This window comes from Neolamprologus multifasciatus, chromosome 20 (genome assembly GCF_963576455.1).
Source record: "Neolamprologus multifasciatus chromosome 20, fNeoMul1.2, whole genome shotgun sequence".
Lineage (NCBI taxonomy): Eukaryota > Metazoa > Chordata > Actinopteri > Cichliformes > Cichlidae > Neolamprologus > Neolamprologus multifasciatus.
In genome coordinates, this window is record NC_140458.1 from 20171587 (window position 1) to 20199135 (window position 27549).

General features: G+C 40.7%; 1 protein-coding gene and 2 long non-coding RNA genes across 3 annotated transcripts in view; 1 reads left to right on the plus strand and 2 right to left on the minus strand.

Moving 5' to 3' along the window:
• The window catches only part of LOC146494856 (uncharacterized), a 45212-nt gene extending 23015 nt beyond the window's left edge, over window positions 1-22197 (plus strand). Inside the window, exon 2 of the long non-coding RNA XR_014871487.1 lies at window positions 21487-22197. This is a non-coding gene — a long non-coding RNA (uncharacterized LOC146494856). The remainder of the gene's footprint in view (window positions 1-21486) is intronic.
• Window positions 1-27549, minus strand: part of LOC146494855 (uncharacterized) — a 328407-nt gene that overhangs the window by 54370 nt on the left and 246488 nt on the right. The window lies entirely within an intron of this gene.
• LOC146494858 (uncharacterized) lies at window positions 1779-5002 on the minus strand. Its single transcript, XM_085145570.1, has 3 exons — window positions 3804-5002; window positions 3084-3185; window positions 1779-2898 (listed from the first exon to the last, which is right to left on the minus strand). The coding sequence occupies exons 1-3, from the start codon at window positions 3897-3899 to the stop codon at window positions 2593-2595; spliced, it is 504 nt and encodes a 167-aa protein (XP_085001696.1). The 5' UTR covers window positions 3900-5002; the 3' UTR covers window positions 1779-2592.

Sequence of the window (27549 nt, forward strand, 5' to 3'; positions counted from 1 at the left end):
ATCCAACTAAACTTACACCGGAGGACTGAATAAACACACAGCTATATAAACGGTAGATTGCGACAATGACAAACTGAAACACAGAGCTTAAATACATAGAGGGAGCAATCAGGGAATGGACAACAGGAGGGAAACACAGCTGGGGCAAATCAGAACTGACGAGACAAGGAAGCGTAAACTGAACACACTGAGATAAGACAGAGACCTTCAAAGTAAAACAGGAAACACATAACACAGACTGAACAAAAGACACAGACTCACATGCAGGCACTACAACAGAGGGAACAGAGATGTGGGACCAGGGCAGACACAGACACCGACTGGACACGGGGATATAGCAGACAGGGGAGACAGCAACCAAGGATTACACAGAAACAAACCATAAGACATGACTCTAACGAAAACCCAAAGACTAGAAATTATAAATAATATAATAAACTCAAAAACCCTGGTTCAACGACCCAGGCATCCTAACACATAGTGAGTGAAATAAAGTTAATTTTTCTTCTATTTATAATTCTAGTCAAAGTAAAATTCTGCTCTATTGAGAATGAAATTAGGGTGGAGTTGTTTTTATTTTTTACTAAACTGAGTAAATTATCATCATGTAGAGTAAAATATTTGCACTAAATAGAGTATATTTAACTCTGAGAGTATGACTCTGCCATAAGAGTAGATTTTACTCCATTTAGACTGGGACCAAATACTGTCTTTCTTAGAGTAAAATTTTATTCAGTTTGAGTAAAATTTACTCAGTGAATTTTACTGTGTATCTATTTGCATGTAGCTTGGGCAGCTTTGTTTGTTGCTTAATTAAAGTATGTACTTGAGCTTGTATTGGATAATTTTGTTCATTTGGGGACAACACAAATTTTTTTATTGCCTTATAGGTGTTAAAAAGAAAGCCAAAGCAAGCTGCTGAGTTGGTGGGGAAATTAGCAGTGGATTGTAAACGGAAGAAGAAGGCCCATTGTAAATGACTACGTTTGATCTTGTGATGCGAGTGTCCATTGTGTATGTGGACTTGTATTTGTTAAATGCCATCACTTTCCATTATGTCAAAATATAAGCGTAGGGTAGTTGATGGTGGTGGAGGGTCTGCTGCCATTGCTTTATTATACTACTACTGCTAATAATAATTTGTTTAATTATTATATGTATACAAGCATGTTTGTTGGTTTTTTTTTTGTTTTTTTTAGCATTGCCCCATGGAAGTATAGTAGCTGACATAGGTTAGCTAGCCAGGCTGCTAACAGCCAAACATGATAAGCATTACTCTTCTGGATCCACACTGTAAAAACTGTGACTAGAGGTTACTTAAAAAAAGTTATGGCAACAAAGTGACACTTGAAATAATTAAGTAGATTTTAATTTCAAAAGATTTATGTAAAATGTAGAGAAAATGTTAATTAAATTCAAATAGAAAACAAAAGTAGATATTAATAGAATTAAACTGTAAATATGTGTTGGATTTACGGACAAAATCTCAAACTGAAGGTTGAAATTGCCCAACTTTAACAAAAAAAATAATTGATATGAAATAAGTCTCTGAGAAAAATTACTTTGAATTTACTAACTATCTGGCAAAGGTTTAGTAAAAACTTCCTAAAATATCCATTACAAAGAAATGAATTTTTTTTTTTTTTCAGTAAAACTCAAATTGGATTCAATAATTTTCCAAATAAACCTTAAACATAATGACTGAATAATAAGAGAAAATCAAATGAATTTAACTTATTTTCTGAGTAAAATGAATCAATTTCACAAAGAAAACATCAAAACAGTAATTTGTTTTATTGTGGAAAATAAAACACTGTAATTTATAATATAACATTTTTCTTCTTGTATACACTGAATTCTTATCAACAATCTCCTGATCTCCTAAATACACTCACCTGCTGTAAATTTGTTTTAGTGTCATAAACAGTTTATCACACAGCTTAGTGTACAGAGCAACAGCAACATAAAGGAACTGCATGAATGTAAACCAGTTTTGTAAAAAAGAAATGAATCTTTAGATTAGACTGTAATATCAACATGAACCTGAAATTTGAATATCATTTACTGTTTCCTTTATCTTTGTTACTTATTTATGAGTGACTAACAAAAACTTTGAAAAATTGAATCACTCAATATAACTGTAGAACAAAGGTTTTTCACTCATGCACATGGTATATCAATAATGTAAATCAACCTTTTATCCCAATTTGGATGTTTAACCTGAGAAAATCTAAGACACGTGTAAGAGGAAGTAACATTTCTACAGCTACAGGACTGCACTTCTGTTAAATTTTAAAGTTCTTTTAGACTAATGTTTTATAGTAACATACACTATAAACAAAGAAAAGCTTCACTAGTGATTCCTCCAATTTGATGCCTTTCAAACAGAATATTCCTAAGAAACTTGTAGGTAATAAAAAACAAACATTAAAATAAAGAGCACAAATACAGCCTGACACATTGCAGGTCATTTGGGTAAGATATCAATAAGTTGAAATTAACTTGAAAACTGAAAAGATAGCTGCATCTAACAAAGACAAACCAAAGGTTTTCAGTGAGCTTACTTCCCTTTCATTCTTTCAGAGTCCTCGTTTAAGCCAATAACTTGTTCTTGAGGCTGTTCACTTTTGGTGAGAGCTTAGCACAATCCAGTTCAAGGAAAAGTTTCTGGAATATTTCCAAGGTGTATTTTAGCTCTTTGAGATAGGCAAGATCGACTGCATATGTCAATCCAACCAGCATTGCGCATGCTCTTGGAAAATTACCCAGAGCAGGCATAACTTTCACACCCTCCAGCACAATGCCAATGTCATCCTCCTCAGATCCAACAGCCTTGATTTTGTAGATTTTCATCCTCTGTTCAGAAAGATCTTGTGACACACCATCCTCATCAGCATCCTGAAACAACAAACACATGGGTTGTCTGACTGTAGTTGCACACATGAAATATTTCCTGGACACATCCTGTAGCTGAATGACAAATAAAACATGATAATGCCTCAAATTATTTCAAACTTGACAAACACATACACAAACACATATGAATAACAAAAACAGAATAATGTTTCTACTTCAACACTTACACTGTACTCTTTGATCAGTTGATCAATGGACTCCCCAAGGTACACCATCAAGCACTGAATAACCAGATTTCTGGTTATGTTATTGCTAGGATTGCTTGGTGACTGAAAATGAGCAAGAATTCCAAAAATTACCATCAGATAAGTGACCATTTATTAAGACAAAACTGTGAGAATTGGCAGTATTAAAAAAAACTGTTAAATATCAAATTATCATCACATGGAACATTATGTGCGATAATTAGCTGATGTTAATGCACATGCCTAGGTGCTGACAGTCAACACAAAGGTATTGTCAACATTATATAGGTAAAGACAATTCCAAGTTGTATGCTTCAACAAGTTGTATGCTTGTAAGCTTCAATCTGTAAATGTGTCGTTTTAGTAAATTACATTAATTTAGTCATTTAGTTTTTTATCTAATTTAGTTTGTTTGTCAGAAAGGGTTTTTCCTTCTTGGAACAAAACAAAAACCCAGCAATACCTGTACTTCTGGGTTTTGTTTTGTTTTTTTACTAAGAACAGACATGTATTTAAAATACAATTAAAACATGAAACCCATAATTGCGTTGTTAATTATATCAGTGACATCCTGACGTCCTCTTGCACTGACAAAAACATGCAAAGAAGTTAGTGGAGCTATGCACCATGCAAATGACTCTTGAAATTTGACAAAAAAATTCTTTAAATAAAATTCCAAGCTGAAATGTCTGTGGAAAATACCTTGGCTATGATAGCCTGCAACTTCAATCCCATGGCTCCCCCCTTGGAATGGAAAAGGGCCAACAGTTTGGGAGTGCACTCATCCAGCATGGACATGAATTTGGGTTCAAGGTGTACCAGGGTGATCCTGTAGAACTCATCCTGCAGCTGAATGACAAATAAAACACGATAAAGCCTCAAAGTGATATTTCAAACTCCGCCACTCTGGTCGTGTCCAAATTCATGGGCTGTATCCTCCTGAGGACCCGGCCTTCGCGGTCTACGTGGGCCGGGTCCTCAGAAGGTCGGGTAGGCTGGAAGTAAACGGCTGTGAAACTGGACGGTCTAGCCTTCTGATTAGCGTCACCGCTGTCTCTGTGGAGTTTAATAAACTCGGCCGTCTGCTCCTTGCTATCTAAAATATAACAGGACACTGGCGTAAATTCTCGACCGTCTCACACTTTTGTTTAATCAGTTTTCTGTTTGACGTTTATTCAGCTGTGTGAAAATCCCGGAGGATTAATTAAGTTTTATTTTATCTAATCTAATCTAATAACTTTAATCTCGGCCAAACCGATTTACTCACGAACAAATAAAACACTGAAAAAAGCCCAACAATAACATTTTAGGTTGTCTAAGTGACTTATATATTACATTTAACCTGAATAGCGAAAGTCCGTGGTGATCTGAAAATTATGTGCCGGGAGTTGTGCCATTCTCAGCGGCTTCAGTGACCCTCGAGCTCCCGGCTTGCTATCGAGCTGGTGGGTAGGAGATGCTCCGAAAATGTCGAAGCACTTTTGCAAATATGCGATATCTCGATAAACCGAGCAGATATTTGATGTTTACACAGCTACTTTCTCGCCTGAAAATATGTTAAAAGTTTATTTTGTGACCCAGAAAGATTAGTAAGAGTAATTTTAAAACTTAGTAGCGGCCGCCATTATTGGAAACTGGAGTTTGGCTGGGCCGCGCTATGAATTCTGGGATATGGTAGGCCACGAAGGACACACCCGACCCATCCTTCAAATTCGGGGAAAAGGAGGATGCATTTGTCGGCTCAAAATAAATTTCTCCTCAAAATGCAACACTTGCACCTGCAAACTTTTTTTTACGTGCGCTCAGAATAGTGGCACAAAAATAACGCCATAAAGTCACGGGGCTCCGACAGCATGATGCGAAAAAACAGTTATGTCGCTGGACTGAGCCACTTTAGCTTCATTAACTGAAAACCACGGCAGTTAATGAACTGAAACTGAAAAGATCAGTTTTCACAACTGAAAACCACGGCATCGAGACAAAAGCTTCGAAATACTGACTGTGGCTGACAAAATCCGGCACAGATGATTTAAACTAAATCACTCACAACTGAGCGCAAAACCTTTTCATGAACTTTTAAACGTGGATGAAAGACGTTAAAACTCATCGGAACATCCATCCATCCATCCATTCGCTTCCGCTTATCCTTTTCAGGGTCGCGGGGGGCGCTGGAGCCTATCCCAGCTGTCATAGGGCGAGAGGCGGGGTACACCCTGGACAGGTCGCCAGTCTGTCGCAGGGCCAACACACAGGGACAGACAACCATTCGCGCTCACATTCACTCACACATTCACACCTAATGGCAATTTGGATTATCCAATTAACCTATCCCCACAAGCTGCATGCCTTTGGATGGTGGGAGGAAGCCGGAGTACCCGGAGAGAACCCACGCAAACATGGGGAGAACATGCAAACTCCACACAGAAAGACCCCGGCCTGATGTTGGAATTGAACTCAGGACCTTCTTGCTGTGCGGCAACAGTGCTAACCACCGTGCCACCGTGCTGCCCTCATTGGAACATATCGTTGATATTTTTTAATACGGTAAAACATGTGGTTAGCAGTCCACTAACTGCCATTTGTGTAAAAATACGATACTATCATTACAGTGATGATTATTAATCTAATTTTGACGTATCATACTGTTTAAAACCTTTACTCAAAACCGATATACGTTATTGTTTAAACCGTGTCTTATATTCGAACAAATTAAGAAGTCTTACCTCTGACAAAATGGAGATGTCCACTCATGAAGCGCGTGTGTCCTGCACGTGGCACAAAGGATTATGGGCGGAAGTGTACAATGATTAAAATGAAAATGCTTTCATCAGTTAAATCTATTAGATTTCTTAATTTTTTTTGGTACTCAAACATTTTTTTAAAATCTACTCAACAAACCATTGCTGAATTTACCCCAAACAAAAGTGTGTAAATTTAAATAACTGAACATTTCAAAATTGTTGAATTTTGCTTAGATTTGATTAAAACTACTCATACACGTTTTTAATGAGTAATAATTACTATTACTCTCCTATTGGATTCTAATTAACCCCAATCACAGTTTTTACAGTGCAGTTAAAATTATCTGAAAATAATGAAAATATCTGAAAACTATACCTAAACTAAAATACAAATATCAAGTAAAAATGAGCAACAAAATGACAAATGTGGGTTAGATGAGTAAGATGTCGTTTTATAGAGTTAGTATTTTTCATTATGGTGTGAACAAGATGCGGATTAAATTATATGTGTAGACCTTTATTTTGCATAGACCTTTAATGTAAGTAGTTTCATGACTCCCTGGAAATCAGCCTAATCTTTTAAAAACTTGATATGGTGCTTCACCAGATGTAGAGTGAAAAGTCCAGGTCTTTTACTAGTTTTTCTCAGTTTGTGCTGGTTAGTGTTGTGTGTGCAGTGTACCAAGTGTTTTTGAGCTTTTTAGATTAAAAGTGCTGACTAGTAAGATGAAATCAAAATGGTTAATTTTAAACAGAAGCTAAAACACTTAAACATCCTCATGTTTGGATTACAGTCATCGTTTGCTCCATTATCCAAGACCTCCAGTGTTGCTTTGTTGCTGACACGGGTTTTCCTTGGTTGTCAGGGATATCTATTTACATCTTGCTCCTGACATCGGACCGTTAAGGAGTCAGGCCATGATGATGCCTCTTAGGTAGACACCTTCATTTTTAACAGACATATAAAAAGTCTATCTGAGGCAGCCCAACAGGCGTGAAATGTGAAAGGAAGACATTCGAGGACAGAAAATGCAGAGGACTCAAATTACACTCCTCATCGCTTCACTACCTATCACTACTTAGTATAGTCGCTGCTCTCCCAGACACCAAAATGCCTTTTAAACCATCACTTAATCCCACCTAATGAATTAGAATCCCCTTTTTTCTTTGCTGGGTAAGTAGGGCTTAACAGTAATTGAATGGGTACTACTACTCTGCATAATTTTTCTTAAGCTAAGAAAGGGAGAGGGTAAAAGGAAAGATATGTGAATTTAATGTGAGCTTACTAAGAGGAAACTGGCCTTGAGTCCACAAAATGATCTTAAGAGGAGGGGTGGGGGCCGTTCAATTCCTCCCTGTGCCACCCCGTTGCTGACCTTTTTGAAATGGACTTTAATGCATAAAGTGGAATAAAGCAGAATTAATCATGTGCAGGGACTAGGTCATGGACAGGGGTGTAACACAGATGGCTGAGTGGCACTGTTGGTGTGTGTGTAGCCTATATGTGGGCGGTGATCACGACCCACCCGCCCAAACATACACACACACACACACACACACACACACACACACACACACACCTACCTATAGGTGTAATTCGCATTCTTTGTCAAACAAAAGTGGAGGCAAGGTGAATGTATACACACACACACACAGGCACACAGATAACTCACCCATTTAATCACCCTTTAGAGTTTGAAGAGTTTCAAAGGTTACCACTGCAGCTGTAGTCAACAGAAGATCTTTCTTTCACTTTTCTTTCTACTCAGTAACATGTCAACCTCACATGATACTTGTGATACATGGTAATTCAAAAACATGTGAGAAAATATCTCTTTTGTATATGACTTAGAAGATGTGTTGCCAACATATTCGACATCTTCTGGAATTTTTGCCTGGCCAAAGAGTATTTTTTGGCCAGGCAAAAATTCCAAAAATACTAACACTGACAGTGCTACAGTCACTCATTTTTAACGGCTAGTTCTGGTTTTCTTGCAGTTGCTGGAGAAGAATTGTTGCTGTTCTAGTCAGTCTGTGTATCCAGGCTGGCTTCCTCGCTCTGCTATTAATACACAGCAAGTCTGTGTTTGAGGGCCTGCCAGACATCTCTGAAGTGTCACTCATGAAATGCTAATGTCTCACCTCCTGCACTTTGTTCAGTCCCACCTCTTGCTGTCATTCATTGCGTGTAAATTCCATGTGCACAATGGAAACATTTACAACTTTAGCCTGAGTGTGAGTGAAAAGACATTTGGCTAGACTGTTGTTTTCTCTTGTTCCTGATACTACCACTGACAGTGCTAGAGTCACTCATTTTTAAATTCTTCGTGTAGTGGCTTTAGTTCTAGTTTCTCTCAAACAATTGTCAAACCTGATAAACCAAACTTTACCAAACTAGATCTCTATAACTGGTTTCAACATGTTAGTCAATAGGCCAAAACATTTTGAAGTCAGACTAAAGACACCCTTCTCCTTAAGCCACAAAATTTGCAAAGCAACAAATGTATACCATTTGACTAAAATAATATGCAGCATCCATAATATGAAGAAAAGCATTTCAACTATGTTTAGAACAGGTATAAGAAATTGGATTCAATGATATGAATGATTAAAGTATATTAACCTTAGTAGAAGTCAAATTATTTATTTTGTATTTTATTAGTTTGATGTATTTATGGGGGTTTTTTTGTTTCTTTTTTACTTTTTAATTTTAATGTTTTGGGAGCAATAATTCAGAATGAAAATGCATTCAGTTTTCTGTCATTTATAATTTATGGAAAAGCTAATGAGAAAATCATTTGATAAATGTATCTGCCAGCATTTCTGTTCTTCATTGGGCAGCCCCTTCTCAACAAGAAAACATCATCTCTGCAAGTGTACTTTATGTAAATGGTTTTACTATGGTTGCATAAATACCATTACTGAGAACTTTGCTTTGCATGCACTTATGTCACTATTGCCGTTTCTGGCTTTAAAATCTTTGGAGAGTTTGGAGTGATTCTCCACACTAATCTGTCATCAAATGGGAAATAACTAATTTTTCAGGCTAGAACTGAGAAGCTGTTAATGAAGATATCACACAGTTTTTTCTGTTAAATCCAAAGTGTTCAAACTATGTAATGCCAAAGGTAATTTGAGTTGATGAGTTCAGTTCATGTGTGTGTTCCCAGTTGGAGTGTATGACTTGGTGTTGTTAACATTTCAGTATTCAGGTGAACAGCTGAAGCAGTTGGCTGAAAGTGAGGAGGGCTGCCGGTGTATCTCTCCTCTGATCTGGCGAAGCCTCGGGGTTAGAGATATGAGTAGAGGGCTCGCCGGTGTAGCTCTGAGGCGCAGTCAGTCTCTGAGGGTGAGAAAATCTGGACTCGACCCAGTGGGAGTCGAGCAGGGGTGGGCCATAACACTTCAAATACTGTGTAAGGGTTATGTGATCCTCTCAGCACAAGAGAGCCACTCCGGCATGAATGTGAGCAACTGAGAAAGGAAAGGACAGTCAGTGAGTGAAAGGGAAGAATAAGGACAAGCAGGAGGAGAGAGAGAAAGCAGCAGAAGTCATAAAGAATAAATCACTAAGCTAAATGAACAAGGGAATGAGTGAAAAATTAGAAGATGGGGCAGAATGTGTAGAGAAGTCAGTCAGATAAAAAGAAAAGGAAGTAGGAGATTCAGGAAGGGCGGGGGGAGACACAGAGAGGGAGAGGCAGAGAATTGAGTGTTCAGCGTTGTAAGTAATGGCAGCACTGCAACCTTAATGCGGTGGTGCTCTGCGCTGTGTGTGTCTGAGAATGTGCACTTTTGTCTCTTTATGAATGAAGTTAAAAGTGTGTACTATCTGTGTGTGTGTAATTGTGCATTGCAGGAGTAATGGAGACATATGCATTTTTGTGTACACATATGGTTATACGAAGCAGAGGTCATGTAGCAAGCAGCAAGTGCCAGTATGTCCGCAATGTACAGTAGTGAAAGATGCTGTAAAAGAAAAAGGAAAAAAGGCTGGGAGCTCTTCCTCCTTTTCATCTGCCTGCCAGCTCAAATCAGCGCCGGCCTCTTCATCAGATGTGACAGTCACAACCGTCAGAGTCCATGCTAAAATAGCTGCCACACGGTCGTTACAAGCCTCAGTGGCAGAGCTCTGCTTACAGCAGCTGACAGAATCACATTTCTGCACTGGCCAAAGGGGGTGGAAGAGAGTGAAGGAGGTGGAGGAAAGGGAAAAAAGGAGAAAAAGCCAGGGACATAGAAGATGGTGGGAAGAGGGTGGCTGGGCAATGTTGTTGTTGTTTTTGTAATCGCATGCGTCTTATGCTGCTGCATTTAACTGTTTATAAGCTCAACTGAAACCACATGTCAAGAAGGTGTTGACACTTATAATTCTAATCTTATACTGTCATGCAGCATCATCTCATAAAGGTGGAACAGTCACAACAAAAACTCATAGTCAGTTATCATAGATTCGAAACTTGCCCAACTTTAGAGAATTAAAAATAATGTTTACAACCCAAAATAAACAGTTGGCCACTGTGCATAGTTTCCACCTTCATATTATATGTACAGTGAGTGATTTTTTTTGCTGCTTTTCCGCAGCCCTTTAAGCTTTACCAGTATCCTAACAGGTGAGTTATAAAAGGAATCCAGATGTTGGAGCCTAAGGTGATTGGCTCACTGGTGGATTCTGCCATTAAAGGAATTGTTTTCTTCACTTTCACATTTTTCAGCCCTGTAGGGTGCTCCTAGCTTGCCCAAGAGGTCAGTAGTGGTATGGCAGAAAAAAAGTGTCATTTTCTATGTAAAAGTAAAACTGTAAGCCTGATGAGAGGATGCCTCAAGGTCAATGAATGTTTTTTAATATTATACATTATTGATTTATCATTTTCATTTTATGTTAATAATATTTCTCCTGCATGTGGAAAGGTGATTTTTATTTTCATTCATTATTTTCTTTTGACATCCACAAAAACCAAAACTTGATGTGACAGATTGTCCTCTACATAAGCCGACCCTCTGACAAATGCAATTCTATTCAAATTAACTGACTTCATTGTTATGGTTTGCCATTGTATTAACAGAGCCAGGGCTCAGACCTGGATCACTCAATATCTTTATATTGAAATGAGCACATGTTACGCAAACAAAAGTGCAGATTTTCTTCTGCTGAAAACAAGACACATTCCAGTGCTGCATCTGTCATGCACTTCTGTAAACAATAACACTCAGTGAGATTGAACCTAAAATCCTTCCCACAAAGAGTATTATAGACATTTGATAAAAATACAATAGGCACTTCCAGTTTAATAAAGCTGCTTATTAAACTTCTCACTGATGGCTTTTTATATTCAACTTTTGTCCTAAAAAAAACAACAACAACAGTGCTAAATATAAAAATAAGGAATCTGAATTTTATTTTTATGACTTATGTTATGCATTCACCATAGCTTAAATGCAGGGTAGACAGCAAGATTAAAAGCAGGTGTTTCAACCTTTCTGCAGTGGCATCTCTGCAGCGTCTGACCTCCGAACTTTAAAGCCCTCTCCCAAGCTGGCGCCCTTAAAGCCTAGCCTGCTTCTCTAGGGAATTTTGTCAAGTGCAGGTGTACTCTATAATTCGTGCAGCCCTTTATTACTCCCATATATCCAGATCCTTCAAGCGGCCAAATGCTGCTGATTCTAACTTTACTGTCTCAAATGTTCCATAGCCTTCCTTTAAAAAGCTCAGCAGTTATGCTTCCTTGGAAGTCTTATATCCACCGCAGCATTCGCTTTTTTTTATAGTGGTAGGTCAACTTCACTTTGCTTGCCGTCACATGTTCTAGTGTAAAGGAATATATACTAGGACTGGGCCAATATATCAAGTTTTAAATATATCGATATATTTTTATACGAGATAAGAGATGTGACAATATCATTTATAACGACATAGTCTATGTTACATTATAATTATACTTGTGGAACCGCAAGTTTGCCTCTCTTTCGTCCACTTTTGTCTCTACGCTGCGTTACTCTGCCTCGCCTCTCTCCTTCACTGAACACAACTCCCCCTCCCCCATCACTTCATCCTGCAGGTAACGACAAGAATAGACACAGAAGCTATCAAAGAGGAGCTGGTCGTAAAAGAAAACATTTGGAGATTACTATTTTAGTGCTGCAGCTTTACTCTCATTAAAATGACATTAATGCATAACGTTATAATGCGGCAAATCTCCGTTAACGAGTTACTGCGGATCGCCCCGTGCATTGGGCTGCACGGCGTCAATGTGTTGCGGTAGCGGTTAGCGTTACCTCATTAACGTGTTGACGCCGTGCTGCTAGAACTACTAGTATTTCACCATTTCCAACCACCGCCATGAAGTGCAAAATGATGAATGTGGTGAAACTGTGTGCTGTATCCCGGACCGCGAAGTCTCCCAACCTCCTGCCCCGAAACAAACTACCTTACAAAACTCGTATACCATGTTTTTCGGACTATAACCTAACACTAAAATCATTTCAATTTCTCAAAAATCGACAGTGTGCCTTATGTAGTTCTGGTTGTGCTTACTGACCGCAAACCGATTTTATGTGGTACACGGCGCTCAGCAACCTGTCAAAAATGCTTTAGTACGACTTTGGTAAGCTATGAAGCCGCACCGCTTGATGGATTGTTTGGAGCATTACGGCTAGCGTAGTCAGGAGCCTCGCGGAGTAATGCATACTGTGCTTCAACGTAATATTACCGTATTGTGTGCGTATAAGGACCACAAATGGCACCTGTAAGAGACATGGTTACGAAGCGGATTTCAAACTCAAGGCTGTCAGTCACGCAGTAGAACTTGGGAACAGAGCAGCTGCGAAATCTGTCTGTCTTTGTTATTATGCTCAGCATCTTTTTAGTTTACATGTTGACTGCACAATTGTGAGCGTTTTGTTACGCACAAAAACAACATTGTTTTATTTTATAAGATATGAATTTTAGGCCATATCGCCCAGCCCTAATATATACAATTAGACTATATGGGATTAATTCAGGGCAGCACAGTGGTATGGTGGTTAGCACTGTTGCCACACAGCAAGAAGCTCCTGAGTTCAATTCCACCATCAGGCTGGGAGTTTGCATGTTCTCTCCGTGTACTCCGGCTTCCTCCCACCGTCCAAATACATGCAGCTTGAGGAGAGGTTAACTGATTAATCCAATTGCCCATAGCTGTGAATGTGAGCGCAAATGGCTGTCTTGTCTCTGTGTGTTAGTCCTGCGACAGACTGGTGACCTGTCCAGGGTGTACCCTGCCTCTCGCCCTATGACAGCTGGGATAAGCTCCAGAACCCCTGCAACCCTGAAAAGGATAAGCGGAAGCAAATGGATGGGATTAAATCTTTTTTTTGGAAATAAAAATAAATATCTATCAGCAGGTATATGATTAAATCCAAAACTGGATATAAATGAAGAAATAACAGTCTGGGTACAATAATAGCATCTACAAATTGAACAGCAGTCCTGGAATTATCTTTCAATTCAATTCAATTTTATTTATATAGCGCCAAATCACAACAAAAGTCGCCTCAAGGCGCTTCATAGATACAGAGAAAAACCCAACAATCATATGACCCCCTATGAGCAAGCACTTTGGCGACAGTGGGAAGGAAAAACTCCCTTTTAACAGGAAGAAACCTCCGGCAGAACCAGGATCAGTGAGGGGCAGCTATCTACTGCGACCGGTTGGGGTGAAAGAAGGAAGACAGGATAAAAAACATGCTGTGGAAGAGAGACAGAGGTTAATAACAGATATGATTCAATGCAGAGATGTCTATTAACACATAGTGAGTCAGAAAGGTGACTGGAAAGGAAAAACTCAATGCATCATGGGAATCCCCGGCAGCCTACGTCTATTGCAGCATAACTAAGGGAGGATTCAGGGTCACCTGATCCAGCCCTAAGTATATGCTTTAGCAAAAAGGAAAGTTTTAAGCCTAATCTTAAAAGTAGAGATAATGTCTGTATCCCAAATCCCAAAATGGAAGGTGGTTCCACAGAAGAGGGACCTGAAAACTGTAGGCTCTCCCTCCCATTCTACTTTTATATACTCTAGGAACAACAAGCAGTTCTACCTCATTAGTTCTAATAGGGTGATATGGTACTACAAGGTCATTAAGATAAGATGGGGCCTGATTATTTAAGACCTTGTATGTGAGGAGCAGGGTTTTGAATTCAATTCTGGATTTAACAGGAAGCCAATGAAGGGAAGCCAAAACAGGAGAAATATGCTCTCTCTTTCTAGTCCCTGTCAGTACTCTTGCTGCAGCATTTTGGATTAACTGAAGGCTTTTCTTATGTTATGTTCGAACATAAGAGTGTCCATAAGTGCACGTGGCACCAGGACGCTCTAGGCCGTAGATCGATGATCGATTTTGTAATCGTATCACCAGACCTGCGACCATATGTTCTGGACACTCGGGTAAAGAGAGGGGCTGAGCTGTCAACTGATCACCACCTGGTGGTGAGTTGGATCAGGTGGCGGGGGAGGACGCTGGACAGACCCGGTGCACCTGAACGCGTAGTGAGGGTGTGCTGGGAATGTCTAGCAGAGGCCCCAGTCCGCGAGATCTTCAACGCACACCTCCGGCAGAGCTTCAACAGCATTCCGAGGGAGACTGGGGACATTGAGTCCGAATGACCATGTTCAGCGTCTCCATTGCCGAAGGTGCTGCATTGAGCTGCGGCCGCAAGGTGGTTGGTGCCTGCCGTGGTGGTAATCCCCGAACCAAATGGTGGACACCAGAGGTGAAGGGAGCCACCAGGCTGAAGAAGGAGTCCTATCGGGCTTGGTTAGCCTGTGGAACTCTGGAGGCAGCCGACAGGTATCAACAGGCCAAGCGGAATGCGGCTCGGGCAGTGGCTGAAGCAAAAACTCGGGTGTGGGAGGAGTTCGGAGAGGCCATGGAAAAAGACTTTCGGACTGCCTCGAAGAGATTCTGGCAAACCGTCAGGCGTCTCAGGAGGGGAAAGCGGTGTTCTACCTGCACTGTGTATAGTGCTGGCGGAGCGCTGCTGACGTCGACTGAGAAAATTTTCAGGCGGTGGAATGAATACTTCGAGGACCTCCTTAATCCCACTGACACGTCTTCCGAGGAGGAGGCAGAGTCTGGGGATGAGGGGAATGACCCGCCAATTTCCGGGGGCAAGGTCACTGAGGCAGTTAAACAACTCCTTGGTGGCAGAGCCCCTGGTGTTGATGAGGTCCGCCCCGAGTTCCTGAAGGCTCTGGACATTGTGGGGCTGTCCTGGTTGACACGCTTCTACAATGTTGCGTGGAGATCAGGGGCAGTGCCCCTGGACTGGCAGACCGGGGTGGTGGTCCCCATCTTTAAGAAGGGAGACCGGAGGGTGTGTTCCAACTACAGGGGGATCACACTCCTCAGCCTCCCTGGGAAAGTCTATGCCAGGGTGCTGGAAAGGAGAATTCGTCCGCTAGTTGATCCTCGGATACAGGAGGAACAATGTGGTTTTCGTCCTGGTCGCGGAACACTGGACAGCTCTTTTTATCCTCTCGAGGATACTTGAGGTGCATGGGAGTTTGCCCAACCAGTCTACATGTGTCCTGTGGGAGGTGTTGCGGTGTATGGGTGTCTGGCCCATTGCTCCGGGCCATGTCCGATCCCTATACAACCGTTGCAAGAGCTTGGTTCGCATTGCCGGCAATAAGTCGGACTCGTTCCCGGTGGGTGATGGGCTTCGCCAGGGCTGCCCTTTGTCACCAGTTCTGTTCATAATTTTTATGGACAGGATTTCTAGGCGCAGCCAAGTGGCGGAGGGCTTTCACTTTGGTGGCCTCAGAATCTCATCTCTGCTTTTTGCGGATGATGGGGTTCTGTTGGCTTCATCGGGTGGGGGCCTCCAGCTCGCACTGGAATGGTTCGCAGCCAAGTGTGAAGCAGCGGGAATGAGGATCAGCACCTCCAAATCTGAGGCCATGGTTCTCAGCCATAAAGGGTGGAGTGCCCACTCCGGGTCGGGGATGAGTTCCTGCCCCAAGTGGAAGAGTTCAAGTATCTCGGGGTCTTGTTCACGAGTGATGGGAGAAGGGAGCCGGAGATCGACAGACGGATTGGGGCTGCAGCTGCAGTAATGTGGACGTTGCACCGGTCCGTCGTGGTGAAGAGGGAGCTGAGTGTAAAAGCGAAGCTCTCAATTTACCGGTCGATCTACGTCCCTACCCTCACCTATGGCCACGAGCTGTGGGTAGTGACCAAAAGAACGAGATCGCGGATACAAGCGTTAGAAATGAGCTTCCTCCGAAGGATGGCTGGCCTCTCCCTTAGAGATAGGGTGAGAAGTTCGGCCATCCGGGAGGGGCTCAGAGTAGGGCCGCTGCTGCTCCACATCGAAAGGAGCCAGCTGAGGTGGTTCAAATGGAAGAACGCAGTCTTACATATTCAATTCAATTCAATTCAATTCAATTTTATTTATATAGCGCCAAATCACAACAAAAGTCGCCTCAAGGCGCTTTTGTTTAATATGTGTGTTGAAGGACATATCCTGGTCAAAAATGACTCCAAGGTTTCTCACAGCGTTACTGGAGGCCAAGGTAATGCCATCCAGAGTAAGAATCTGGTTAGATACCATATTTCTAAGATTTTCAGGGCCGAGTACAATAACATCAGTTTTATCTGAATTAAGAAGCAGAAAGTTAGCGGTCATCCAGGTCTTTATGTCTTTAAGACATTCCTGCAGTTTAACTAATTGTACTAGTGTACTTAATAGATGGACTAACAACCAAATGAAGTTACACTGGCTACATCCATTGTCTATGTCTTTGTTAGCAGTTTGGCTGCCATGTGGTGTTCTACAACCAATACAAGCAGCGAAAATGAGCTTCCTCCCAAGGGTAGCTGGCTTCTCCCTTAGACATAGGGTGAGGAGTTTGGCCATCTGGAAGGGGCTCAGAGTAGAGCTACTGTTCCTCCAAAGGAGCCAGTTATGGTTGTTCGGGCATCAGATGTCTCCTGGGCGAGGTGTTCTGGGCATGTCCCCACTGGGAGGAGGCCCTGGGGCAGACCGAGGACATGCTGGAGAAATTATATCTCTTGGCTGGCCTTGGGAACAACTTGGTGTTCCCCTGGACAAGCTGGAGGAGTTGGTTGGGATAGGGAGGTCTGGGCTTCTCTGCTTAGACTGCTGCCCCCGCTGGCATTATTAGTTAATGGTGACAAGCTTTGGCTTTAGTAAGATGTATCCATTGACTATAAGTCTATGTATGCCAATTACAACACCAAGTTACCACCCAATTATTCATAAGTAACAGTGTATTGAAATAATTAAATACAAGAGCACTCAAAAATCTCAACTATCCCCGAAGGATGGTGGTTTGGGTGGTGCTGTCACTTGGTGTTTGTTCTCTATGCGGTACAGTATCACTTCCTGTTCATGTTCAAACACACAGTGGTGTTTTTGTGTAGGAGCATAGCAATTTAATTATTATGTTTTAGATAACTTCTTATTTCACAGAGTAATCTTGACGTGCTTGATCCAAGCACACTCTCTGTGACAGTATTCGCTTCGCACCCTTGAGAAACCTGTAGCTAGGCAGGCCCCTGTAGCCGGCACAGCCAAAGGTAGCATAGGCCCCAAGAGTAAAACCTTTAAAGTAATGTGCATTATTAACATTAGGTTCCCTGTTAGTACACAAATTAATAATTGTTTCAAACAAATGTTTATGTTTGTTAGTTTAAATGAATCAACACCCCCAAGTCATACTAACTATCAGAATCCTAAAAGCACAGGCTGCGGAGGCCGTGTGGTATGGCGTTATTTTTGTGCCACTATTCTGAGCGCACGTAAAAAAAATTTGAGCGCACGTAAAAAAAAATTGCAGGTGCAAGTGTTGCATTTTGAGGAGAAATTAATTTTGAGTGTACAAAAGCTGAATTTGAGTGAACAAAATTCATTGCTGCGTGCAAAAAACGTATTTCAGTGTTTGCGCTTATCCATATACACACACAATAGCACCCCCTCTCGCTCAGTTTTTTCATTTGCGCTTGCTCGCAAGGATTACAGGATGTGTAACATGTGTAGCATGTGTAGCTGCCCGGAAGGCAGTAGCCCGGAAGGCAGTAGCTAGTGAGCTGATTGGAGACCGTAAGAGTCAATCAGAATTTTTGAAACCAAGTCTGTGATTGGTTGGATTTGTGGCACACTTATAACGGTGTACAGAGAGTTGAGCGTACGAAGCAGAGAATGTTGTGAGCGCAAGCAACACATTGCGAGCAAGCGCAAATGAAAAAACTGAGCGAGAGGGGGTGCTATTGTGTGTGTATATGGATAAGCGCAAACACTGAAATATGTTTTTTGCACGCAGCAATGAATTTTGTTCACTCAAATTCAGCTTTTGTTCAAAATCCTGCTCCTCACATACAAGGTCTTAAATACTCAGGCTCCATCTTATCTTAATGACCTTATAGTAACATATCACCCCATTAGAGCACTTTGCTTTCACACTGCACACCAGCAGAAATACCTCAATCTTTAAGCATGAACAAAAACAGTTTAGTTATATAAAAAGTTCAACTTATGAGGTGGAAAATATCCATAGAGACCGTAGCAGGGCTGGAAACATATAAGCATGCTAATATGGGAGAATATGGGAACTGACTTACTTTTAGATTTGGTCTCACGTTGACACTGAAAGATAGCCAGCCCAGAAGGTTACTGTTTGGTTCTACCACAACAAGCACATGAACATTTATTAATCTATCTATCTATCCACTATTTGGCGCTGGCCACAAGGCCTCAGAAAAGTTTCTGCTGTTTTAGGTCAGCCTGTGAGACCAGTTCCAACCTTTTATTCAATGAATGAACAACATGGAACAACTACTTATAATAATAAAAAAAAAACAGCTATGAGAAAAAATTACAGGACTTAAAACAAGACTTGATCAAATTAACATGGAACTTGTGAAGCTGAAACCACCAAAAAAAGAAAATAAATCAAAACATAGAAAATAAAATAATATAAATAAAATAAATAATTATGACCTGCCTTATAAAAAGAAATCCATAAGTAATGTTAGGAGCAGATTGATGCAACTATTTACTTTTAAATAAATTATATTTGCCAATCAAAAGAAGCATCTAGCTGAGAGGTTCACCTCTAATACTAAAATCCTGGCACAGTCTCACCGCACTCTTGTCACAGGTGCATGTAAAGTTTTCTCTCCCGAGTCATATGTTTGGTTAAGATCAGTATGAAAACTGTTTCCAGATATCTGTTTAATGCTCACAAGAAACCTTACAGTATAGAATTTTTGATTTTCCATATCTTCCATATCTTTTATGTAATATATACTGTTACATTGATGGATGCTTACAATAAACATGATGACATCAGTCTATGTGCAAGTAACCCCAGTCAGCCAAAAGTTTAGACAAAATTCCCACCCACCCGATATTCAAAAGGGAAGCCAATTAGAAGAAAGTCTACTTAATGGGAAGATGGCCTCAAAAGATGAAGAGCTAAAAATAAAAATATAGAGTGGAAAACGATAAGCCCAAAATCAGCCTGGTGGTGGGGTTTCAGCAAACAGTTGTGGTAGTCACTGAGGGTGATTCTTACGCACATTCATTAAAGGACCCAATGATACCTTGGGTAATTATTTATACAGCAGCATTTGACCACATCATGGTATCACTTTCATTTTCTTTCCACATGATAATTCCTTGTATTTAACATAAAATATCTGCACAAGGTCTACAAAACATAATTACAGAAAATTTCTGTATTTTTACATGACAGTGAATTTTCATTGTATTGCAGTTTATTGTGGAATATTCTCCACAGTGTAGACTTTAATACATTATAGGTATTGTCTTTGTATGTCATGGATCTGCTTCTTTGACCCAGAGTTTTTGTACTTATTTTTGTTTAAGAGAATAATGTTGGACTACCGAATGTTATTTTCTAGGTTATCTTGAGTTTTGGGTTTGAGCTTCTGTTCTTTGTTTCTGTTCTAGTTTCTGAACGTGTCACCTTCCAGGGCCTCTGTGTTGGTATTTATAATTCTTAATTTCTGGTTTGTTCATGTCTACCCTAGTCATGTCCAGTGTCTGTTACTTCCTCTTTTATTTTGATAGTCTCCTGTCCTGTGTGTGTCATGTTCAGTTTTGCTTCACTTGCCTCAAGGGTCCAGATTTGTGCTGTGCTCCCACCTGTGGTCTGTTCCTGTGTTTGCCCTTGTGTGTATTTAATGTCTGCATCTTCCTCTGTCCGGTATTGCAATCTTCCTCATGGTATATGATCCTTGAGTTAGTTTCGTTCCTGTTTTTGTTGCTTCATCTGTTCCAGCAAATACAGCTGTGGTTTTGTAAATTAGGCTTCATACCCATTCTTTGACAAAATAACTAAACAGACAAATTGAATAGATGTTCATTTCAAATGAGGTCTCATACAGTTTGCTTTTACAGTTTTTTACTATTGTTCCAAATGGGCAAAAATTCTGTAGAAGTGCAAGGCTGTTAACCCAAACTATACCTGTACTTCTAATAATGTTGCTATTACATTACATGTTGCTATATCCATTGTTGATGTTAATAGATGAAAGTCCTGCACTAATACTTGTTTAATTAGCACCAATGTTTCCATCGCTTCATTTGTCTTTCTGAACAGTGTACTCACTCCCATTCCTATGTAAGGCTATCTATGATGAATTAGATGTGTGAGGAAGACATGATCTGTGTTTTTATGCATTTGCTTGTTTTTCTTCATGAAGTCATTTCATACAAAAGAAATACATGAAATATAACTGTAAGTGAAGATTATGGTCCTGATAAGTGACTTTCACATTTTCTTCTCTCCATCCATTTATTCCTCTATTCTGTGTCTCTGTGTTGTGTAGCTCACAAGGCAGAGTGTACAGAATGGAAAACTCGAGCCCCTTGCTAGATACAGAGAGTCTATGAATAGGTCAAAGGTTGTTAATGAATGTTGTTTTCCTTCTCTGTTGATACCATCCCACCACTAAGCCCTTGTGTTTAAAGCTGTCAAGTGCCAAGCCAGAACCATTACAGCCTCGGGATAAATACAGAACATCCACATTAATCCTTTGTGTGTGTGAGTGTGTGTGTGTGTGTTGCTGCTTCTGCAGCAGCTCCTGAAAAGGCTGATGTTGTCAAAGTCATTGTGCTGTATTTTAAGGACAAAGAAATTGGGTTAAGTCAGGAGGAAATCTACAATGGACAAGGACACAAACAAACCTGCACAGATGCATTTGTGCAGTACGTAGGAAATGGAAGAGTGTGTGTGTATAAATACCCATATCATCAACAGTGCTGTGGAAGACAGTGTCTGAGAGGGTTTTGAGGCTTTGTGCTCATAAATCATACTGAACAAGAGAGACCAGTGGAGGATATGCTTAAACTTACTTGGCTAGAGCTGGTTTTCAAACCCTATCTTCCATTTTTTCTCTTTTTCTGTAATCTTACCTTCTTTTTACCCCCCCCCCCCCACACACACACACACGTACACCTTACTCTCCCTCCCATCACCCTGGTTTTCCCCCTCCGATTCTTCTCCTTGTCCTCTAACCCTCCTCTACTCTTCTTCCCTCTACTTTCATTGTCTCTCTAATCATCCACCTCCTTTTGCCCATTTTTTCTTCATTGCACTTACAACTGATATCAGGTACACCCAGGGCCAGCTAGCACCAATCCATCTCTACACATGCCTGCATTCTCTGATATCCGGACTTATCCCCTCTTCTCTCATCTGCTTTGTCACTCACCTGCACCAGTTGTATTGTCCTCCCTGGCTCGCACCGCTTCCATTATCCATTATTCTCTACCCCATCGTCTTCAGTTCTCTCCTTTTCCTCAGAGTCAAGCAGGGATATAGGACTTTCCTCCTCTATCCAGAATGCATCCATCTCTAACTGAAGCGCCAATCTAGTCTGGAAGCATAAAACACAGAATCCCAGGTTCAGCTATATATCTGCTCCAACAAGAGGAGGGTGTGCAGTCACATCAAGGACCAAGCTGCAACAACAACTGGATTGTTTTGGAAATATCCAGCGTCACCGCAGTGGCTGTAGCTCAGGATGAACAGCAGGTTATTTAGGTTGGTGACCCCATCCCTGCTCCAGTCTTCATGCCAGAGTATCCTTGGGCAAGATACTGAACCCCAATTTGCTATCTGATGCGTTCATGGGGGTATGAATGTGTGTGAATGTTAGATATAAAGCATTTAGATATGGAAAATAAGTGCTTCTTTGAATGTGAGTTAAATGAGACATGTTGTATTAAGCATTTTGAGTCCTCAAGTTGAGAGAAAAAGCAATATGAACCAAGTCACTTGCCATATGGACCTGCATAACAAGATTAAATTATGGTGACATTTTTCAGTGTATTGACAGAGTTACCACTCACCCTCAATGTCATTCTTTTTAAAGTGATCAAAATAAATAAAATATTAAGACCAAGTTATAACAGACATACTGGTAAATTTGTACAGTTTTTGTGGCACATACCTCTGACAAAAACATTTGCTGCACAAGTATCAGCCCAAAAAACTTTAGAAAGAGTCCAGACAAAGTACTCTCAGCATGCCAGACCCTTACTGAACCAGCACGATTCACCTAGGCATTACCCGAAAACCAACCTGAAGAATCCACTGCGAGCCTCGTGGTGCCAGACTCCAGACCTCCTGGTGATCCCTGCAGGTCATGTGTCAGCGCATTTGACAGTTGTATTAAACTGGTGGTTTTAATGTTGTGATTGGTGATATTAAACAGTTTGAAAACAGTATCAGTGTTCGCAAAGTGTTTAGCTGTGAAGCAAAGGATCTATATAATTTATAGTACGTGATCTGTGAGGGTCTTGTTCGCTTAAAAACTGATTTTTATAAAAAAAAAAAACATAAAATAAACAGAACCTCATGGACAAAAGAGGACATGGGGATAGCATCAGCAGGGAAGAGCACTCCACTGTAACCTTTATTGTCCAACAGGTGAGAGATACAGAGAGGGTAAAGAGGCAAGAAAGAGAGAAAAGTTAAGGTGTAGAAAATCACTTTATTTTATCTCGCAGCCTCAGCCCTGGCAGCGCTTGTCCTGGCCCCAGGACCTGCTGTATCGCAGCTATATCTCAACAAATTCTCCCAGCCAGAGCCTTCAGCCTTTTCATCATCAGCCAGAGTACTGCTTCTCATAATGTCCTCAGGAGCACCCGCTATCCCAGCACCCCCCAGCACCGCTACCTTTATAATAGCCTCAGTCTATCATTCAGCTAATACTATTTTCTTCATCTACCGGGGAGCGGAAGTGCACCTTGAAGAAACTTTTGTCCCAGAGGTAAAACTGTTTCTATTAGGTGTGTTCATGACTGGCAGTGGTCTGACCGCATTCTCAGTTCGGGAGCTAATTTGTCTGACATCAACACACACCCACACATCATCATAGGCTGGCTTAAACAACCTATGCAGGTGAACACATTAAATGCATGCACATAAAAAGACACACAGACATATACTCGAACACAGCTGCAGACACCCAGTTTGTCGCCATCGCTGAAGTCGGGGGTTTCCATCTTGTGGAGCGACTTACTAATTTCAGGACCTTGAATAAAGTGTTGGTGATAAATCAGAGCTGCCAGCACCAAAATACACACAGATTCATCACTGGATTAGCGTTCTACTTTTATTCATCTCTCTTTCTCTGTCTCTCGCTGTCTTTCTCTTTTACCAACACACACACATGGACAGTCACATGCATGTAATTAGTCTTATACTGCCTCTCCCAATGTCTGTTTTATTAAGCACTTTTGAATGAAAGGACACACTTTTGTTCACTAGCAATTTGCCTTGTATTGTGTTACCGCTGAGGGACCTGAAATTCAGGCCAGAACATCAACTCCTCTAAACTGCTCAATTCTTATAAGTCATATCGTTAGAATGTAAACTGTCTCACTACTAGATTTATTATATCCATATTATATCACGCATAAGTACATGTAAACAGAGCATAAACTAGAGAATTTAAGCTCCAGTGTCCATTGCCATGTTATTTGAAATATTTCAGTCTAGAATCTAGAAAATGTCTTCTTTTTCTTTTGTTATTCTTTTTGTTTAAAGATAACATCCACCAATCATGGCACCACTAGGGAAATATACCAATTTCTAAATGAAATAATACAGCACTGAATGAAACAGAACCTGTTGCTGTGTGGCTTCTATCTGAAAGTCTTTAAATTACTTTTAAAGCTGCTTCCAGCTGTTGGAAAATGTGTTTGCCCTCTGGACGTGTACTGGCGAGCAACACTGTAGACAAACAGGAATTGTGTTAAACTGTACAGCAAAGTAAACAAATAAAATAGAACATTAAAGTTCACACTGAAAATAACTAAATCATCCTATTACTTACAGTTTCTAATGATTCAAGTGAATACTTTTAATCCAGCATTGAACACAACAACCTTGATGCACGTGCTCTTGTACATATACTAGGGGTGCAACGATACACAAAATTCACGGTGCGGTTCGGTTCGATACTTTAGTGTCACGGTTCGATATTTTTTCGATACAAAAAAATGTTCATGCCTTTTTTAATTTGTAATTTATTACGATTATAAATATTTCTTTTAACTCAAAAATACAGTTTTTAAATGAAATGTTGCTGAAACAACAAAAATAATAAAAGAATAAAAGAGTTTGGAAACGAGTTTATTTCAGAAAAATGTCCTTTTCCAAAATAAAAGCTATGCTATACCCTTCTTCTGGGGTAAATTCTCAGCAGCATATATAACAAATCAGGTACCCATAAAATGAATCACTCTTTAATGGACCTCCCCTAACACTCATCTTCTGGAGTGCTAGCACTTAGCTGCATATACAGCATAAACAACTTAAATAAAAGGTCCTGTTAAATACAAACCAAAACATAGTTTACTCAATTTCCATGTTCTTCTTCAGAAAAATTAGGATGTCCACATGTTCTGCTGACAGTACAGATCTGCTTGCTGTGACAATGTCACCTGCTGTGGAAAACACCCTCTCACTTGGGACAGAGGTTCCAGGTACAACCAAGTAACACTGTGCCAACTTGGAAAGATGAGGGTACAAGCTGTGATGTTCCTTCCACCATCTCAGTGGGTTATCATCTGTGGGAATGCAGTCTGCTAACCTGTAAGTTAATGTCCTCCTCTGCCACTTCGGCTGCAGACCTGGTCCTTGGCTCCTGTGCCATGAACAGTTCTCCAAACAACTCCTTCATGGCCGACTTTTTCTCTGGTGGAGATGCTGATGGTGAATCTGAAGAGTTTGCTGCTTGAGTCTCTGCGGAGGTCGCAGTTTCTGTGGTGCCTGCGGCTTGGTCCTGAGGAAATATAAACAACCAAACTGTTAATTGTATTTGTTTAAATAATATTTATAAATCAAGCAGTAGCTAAATAAAATTTCAAAAATAAAAAAAAAGAATACCTACTTGTTCAATGCTCAAGACAAGTTCTGTGGTGAGTGCTCCATAGACTCTCAGCTGAGTGACATCATCCAAGTGTCGCAGGGACTTGAATCGAGGATCTAAAGCTGTGCACTTGTGTAGGTAATTCTGAAGGGCAGGATCAGCGTATCTCTTCTTCAGGTCCTCCCTGATGTTTTTTTACATCTCTCACTGCTGGGCTGTCATCACCAGACTGCGCCATAGAATTCAGGATGTTCATTTTAAGTGGCAGGAACATGGATGCTGTTGGAGATGACGCTTCACACATCATGACTGTCACAGTTTTTAGGGTTTTCATGACTGTAACAAGATTTTCAGCCAGTGCATGTTCTTCCTGAGTTCGATTCTGAATGTTCTTCATACTCTTCTTCACAGAATTGTCGGCCATAGCAGCATACACTGCAGCTTGCTGTTCAAGGTATCTTTCCATCATACCATGAGAGGAGTTCCACCTAGTTGGAACATCTTGAATCAGTTTTTTTTTCACTAAGCTGCAGCAGTTGCTGTTTTTTCTTAAACACATTGCATCCTGTTGTGCTTCGGTGAAAGAAGGAGACAATTCTTCTCATCTTTGCTAGGAGATTGGAAACCTTCTGCACTGCCATTCCTTTCTGAGCAGCTATATTAATTGTATGTGCAAAACATCCGATTTGTGGCCCCAGTCCAGCAGCTGTGACGGCATTAACTATGTTCTTAGCATTGTCAGTAGTTACAGGTATTGTCACATTTGGTCGCACTAACTTCCAGTCTTCCACAGCTTCAGAGAGACCTTTGGCTAAGTCGTCAGTGGCGTGACTTTTGACCAGGCGTGTCTGCAAAACACAGATTTTCATCTGCCATTCCGGATCAATGTAATGTGCGGTGACAGTGAGGTAGCTCTGCGTAGCTCTTGACGTCCAGCCGTCTGAGGTCAGAGCAACAGCGGGTGCTGCTGACACTGCCGTCTCTAATTTTGCTTTTGTCTCCTTGTACAAAGCAGGAACTGCGAAATCGGTGAAATAGGTTCGTGAAGGAATACTTTAACGGGGCTCAAGTACTCTCAGCATTTCCTGAAACCCGGTGTTTTCGACAACAGAAAAGGTTCGCATGTCGACAGCAATAAAAGTAGCAATTGCCCTGTCGATTTCTTTTGCCCTTTTAGAATCATGCGCTAACGGCTGTCTAAATGACTCCGGCAAAGTTTGTAGCATGTGTGTTTGTTGTTGTTTTTGTCTGCCTTCACTCGTCTTTGCACTAGGATGATGTCGGCGTAAATGTGCATTCATATTTGTTGTGTTCCCACCAATGTAATTAACCATGGCGTGGCACATCCGACATACTGTTGTAGTTTTGTCCACAACGCGCTTACCATCAGGGTCATACTTCACACGAAAGCCAAAAAAGTTCCAAATGCCAGATTTCAATGACGGTGGAGGAGGTTCAACTTCGGGAGGCATTGAGGCAGTTGCCATGTTGCAATGAGCTTAGCTTCTGTCTCGCTAGCTTGATTGAATGCATGTGGGTGACGCTCAGTGGATCTGTGCTCGACAGTGCAGCCTAGGCGGAGTAGTCGAACGCAGATTCACTGAACACAGACAGCATCGTCAGAAGAAAAGTTGATGAAATAAATGTAAAAATTTGTATTGTTTGATACATATGCGTACCGAACCGAAAGCACTGTATCGAACGGTTCAATATCGATACGAGTATCATTGCACCCCTAATATATATATATATATATATATATATTAGGGGTGTATACATATGTTTCCCCTACATCATATGGGGAAACATACTCTCCCCATATGATGTAGGGAGAGTATGTTTCCAGTATCCTGATCAGTGGTCCCAGATATCAAATATTATTTGATGCCACAACTGAGAAAAGAAGGTCACCATATTGTTTTAATTACAAAAATAACAGAAACAAGACAAACGATCCACAGGACAACGCTCCATAGCATACAGTGGTATGCAAAAGTTGGGCACCAAATCATTGGCTGTTTGGATCAGCAATTTCATTTAAATATAACATATGGCAGACAAACACATTTGAGAAGTAAAATAAAGTTTATAGCAATTACAGAAAGTGTGCAATAGTTACTTCAAGTAAATTAGGGAGGTGCATAAGTTTGGGCAAAATGCCACATTCACCCAATAACACACTCTCTCTAAACTGAGTGCTTCCTAATTACATTCATATTCTTGACATGACCGGAAGAACAAGGGATCGAACGACTAACCTTCTGATCAGCAGGTGACCTGTTCTATCTCCTGAG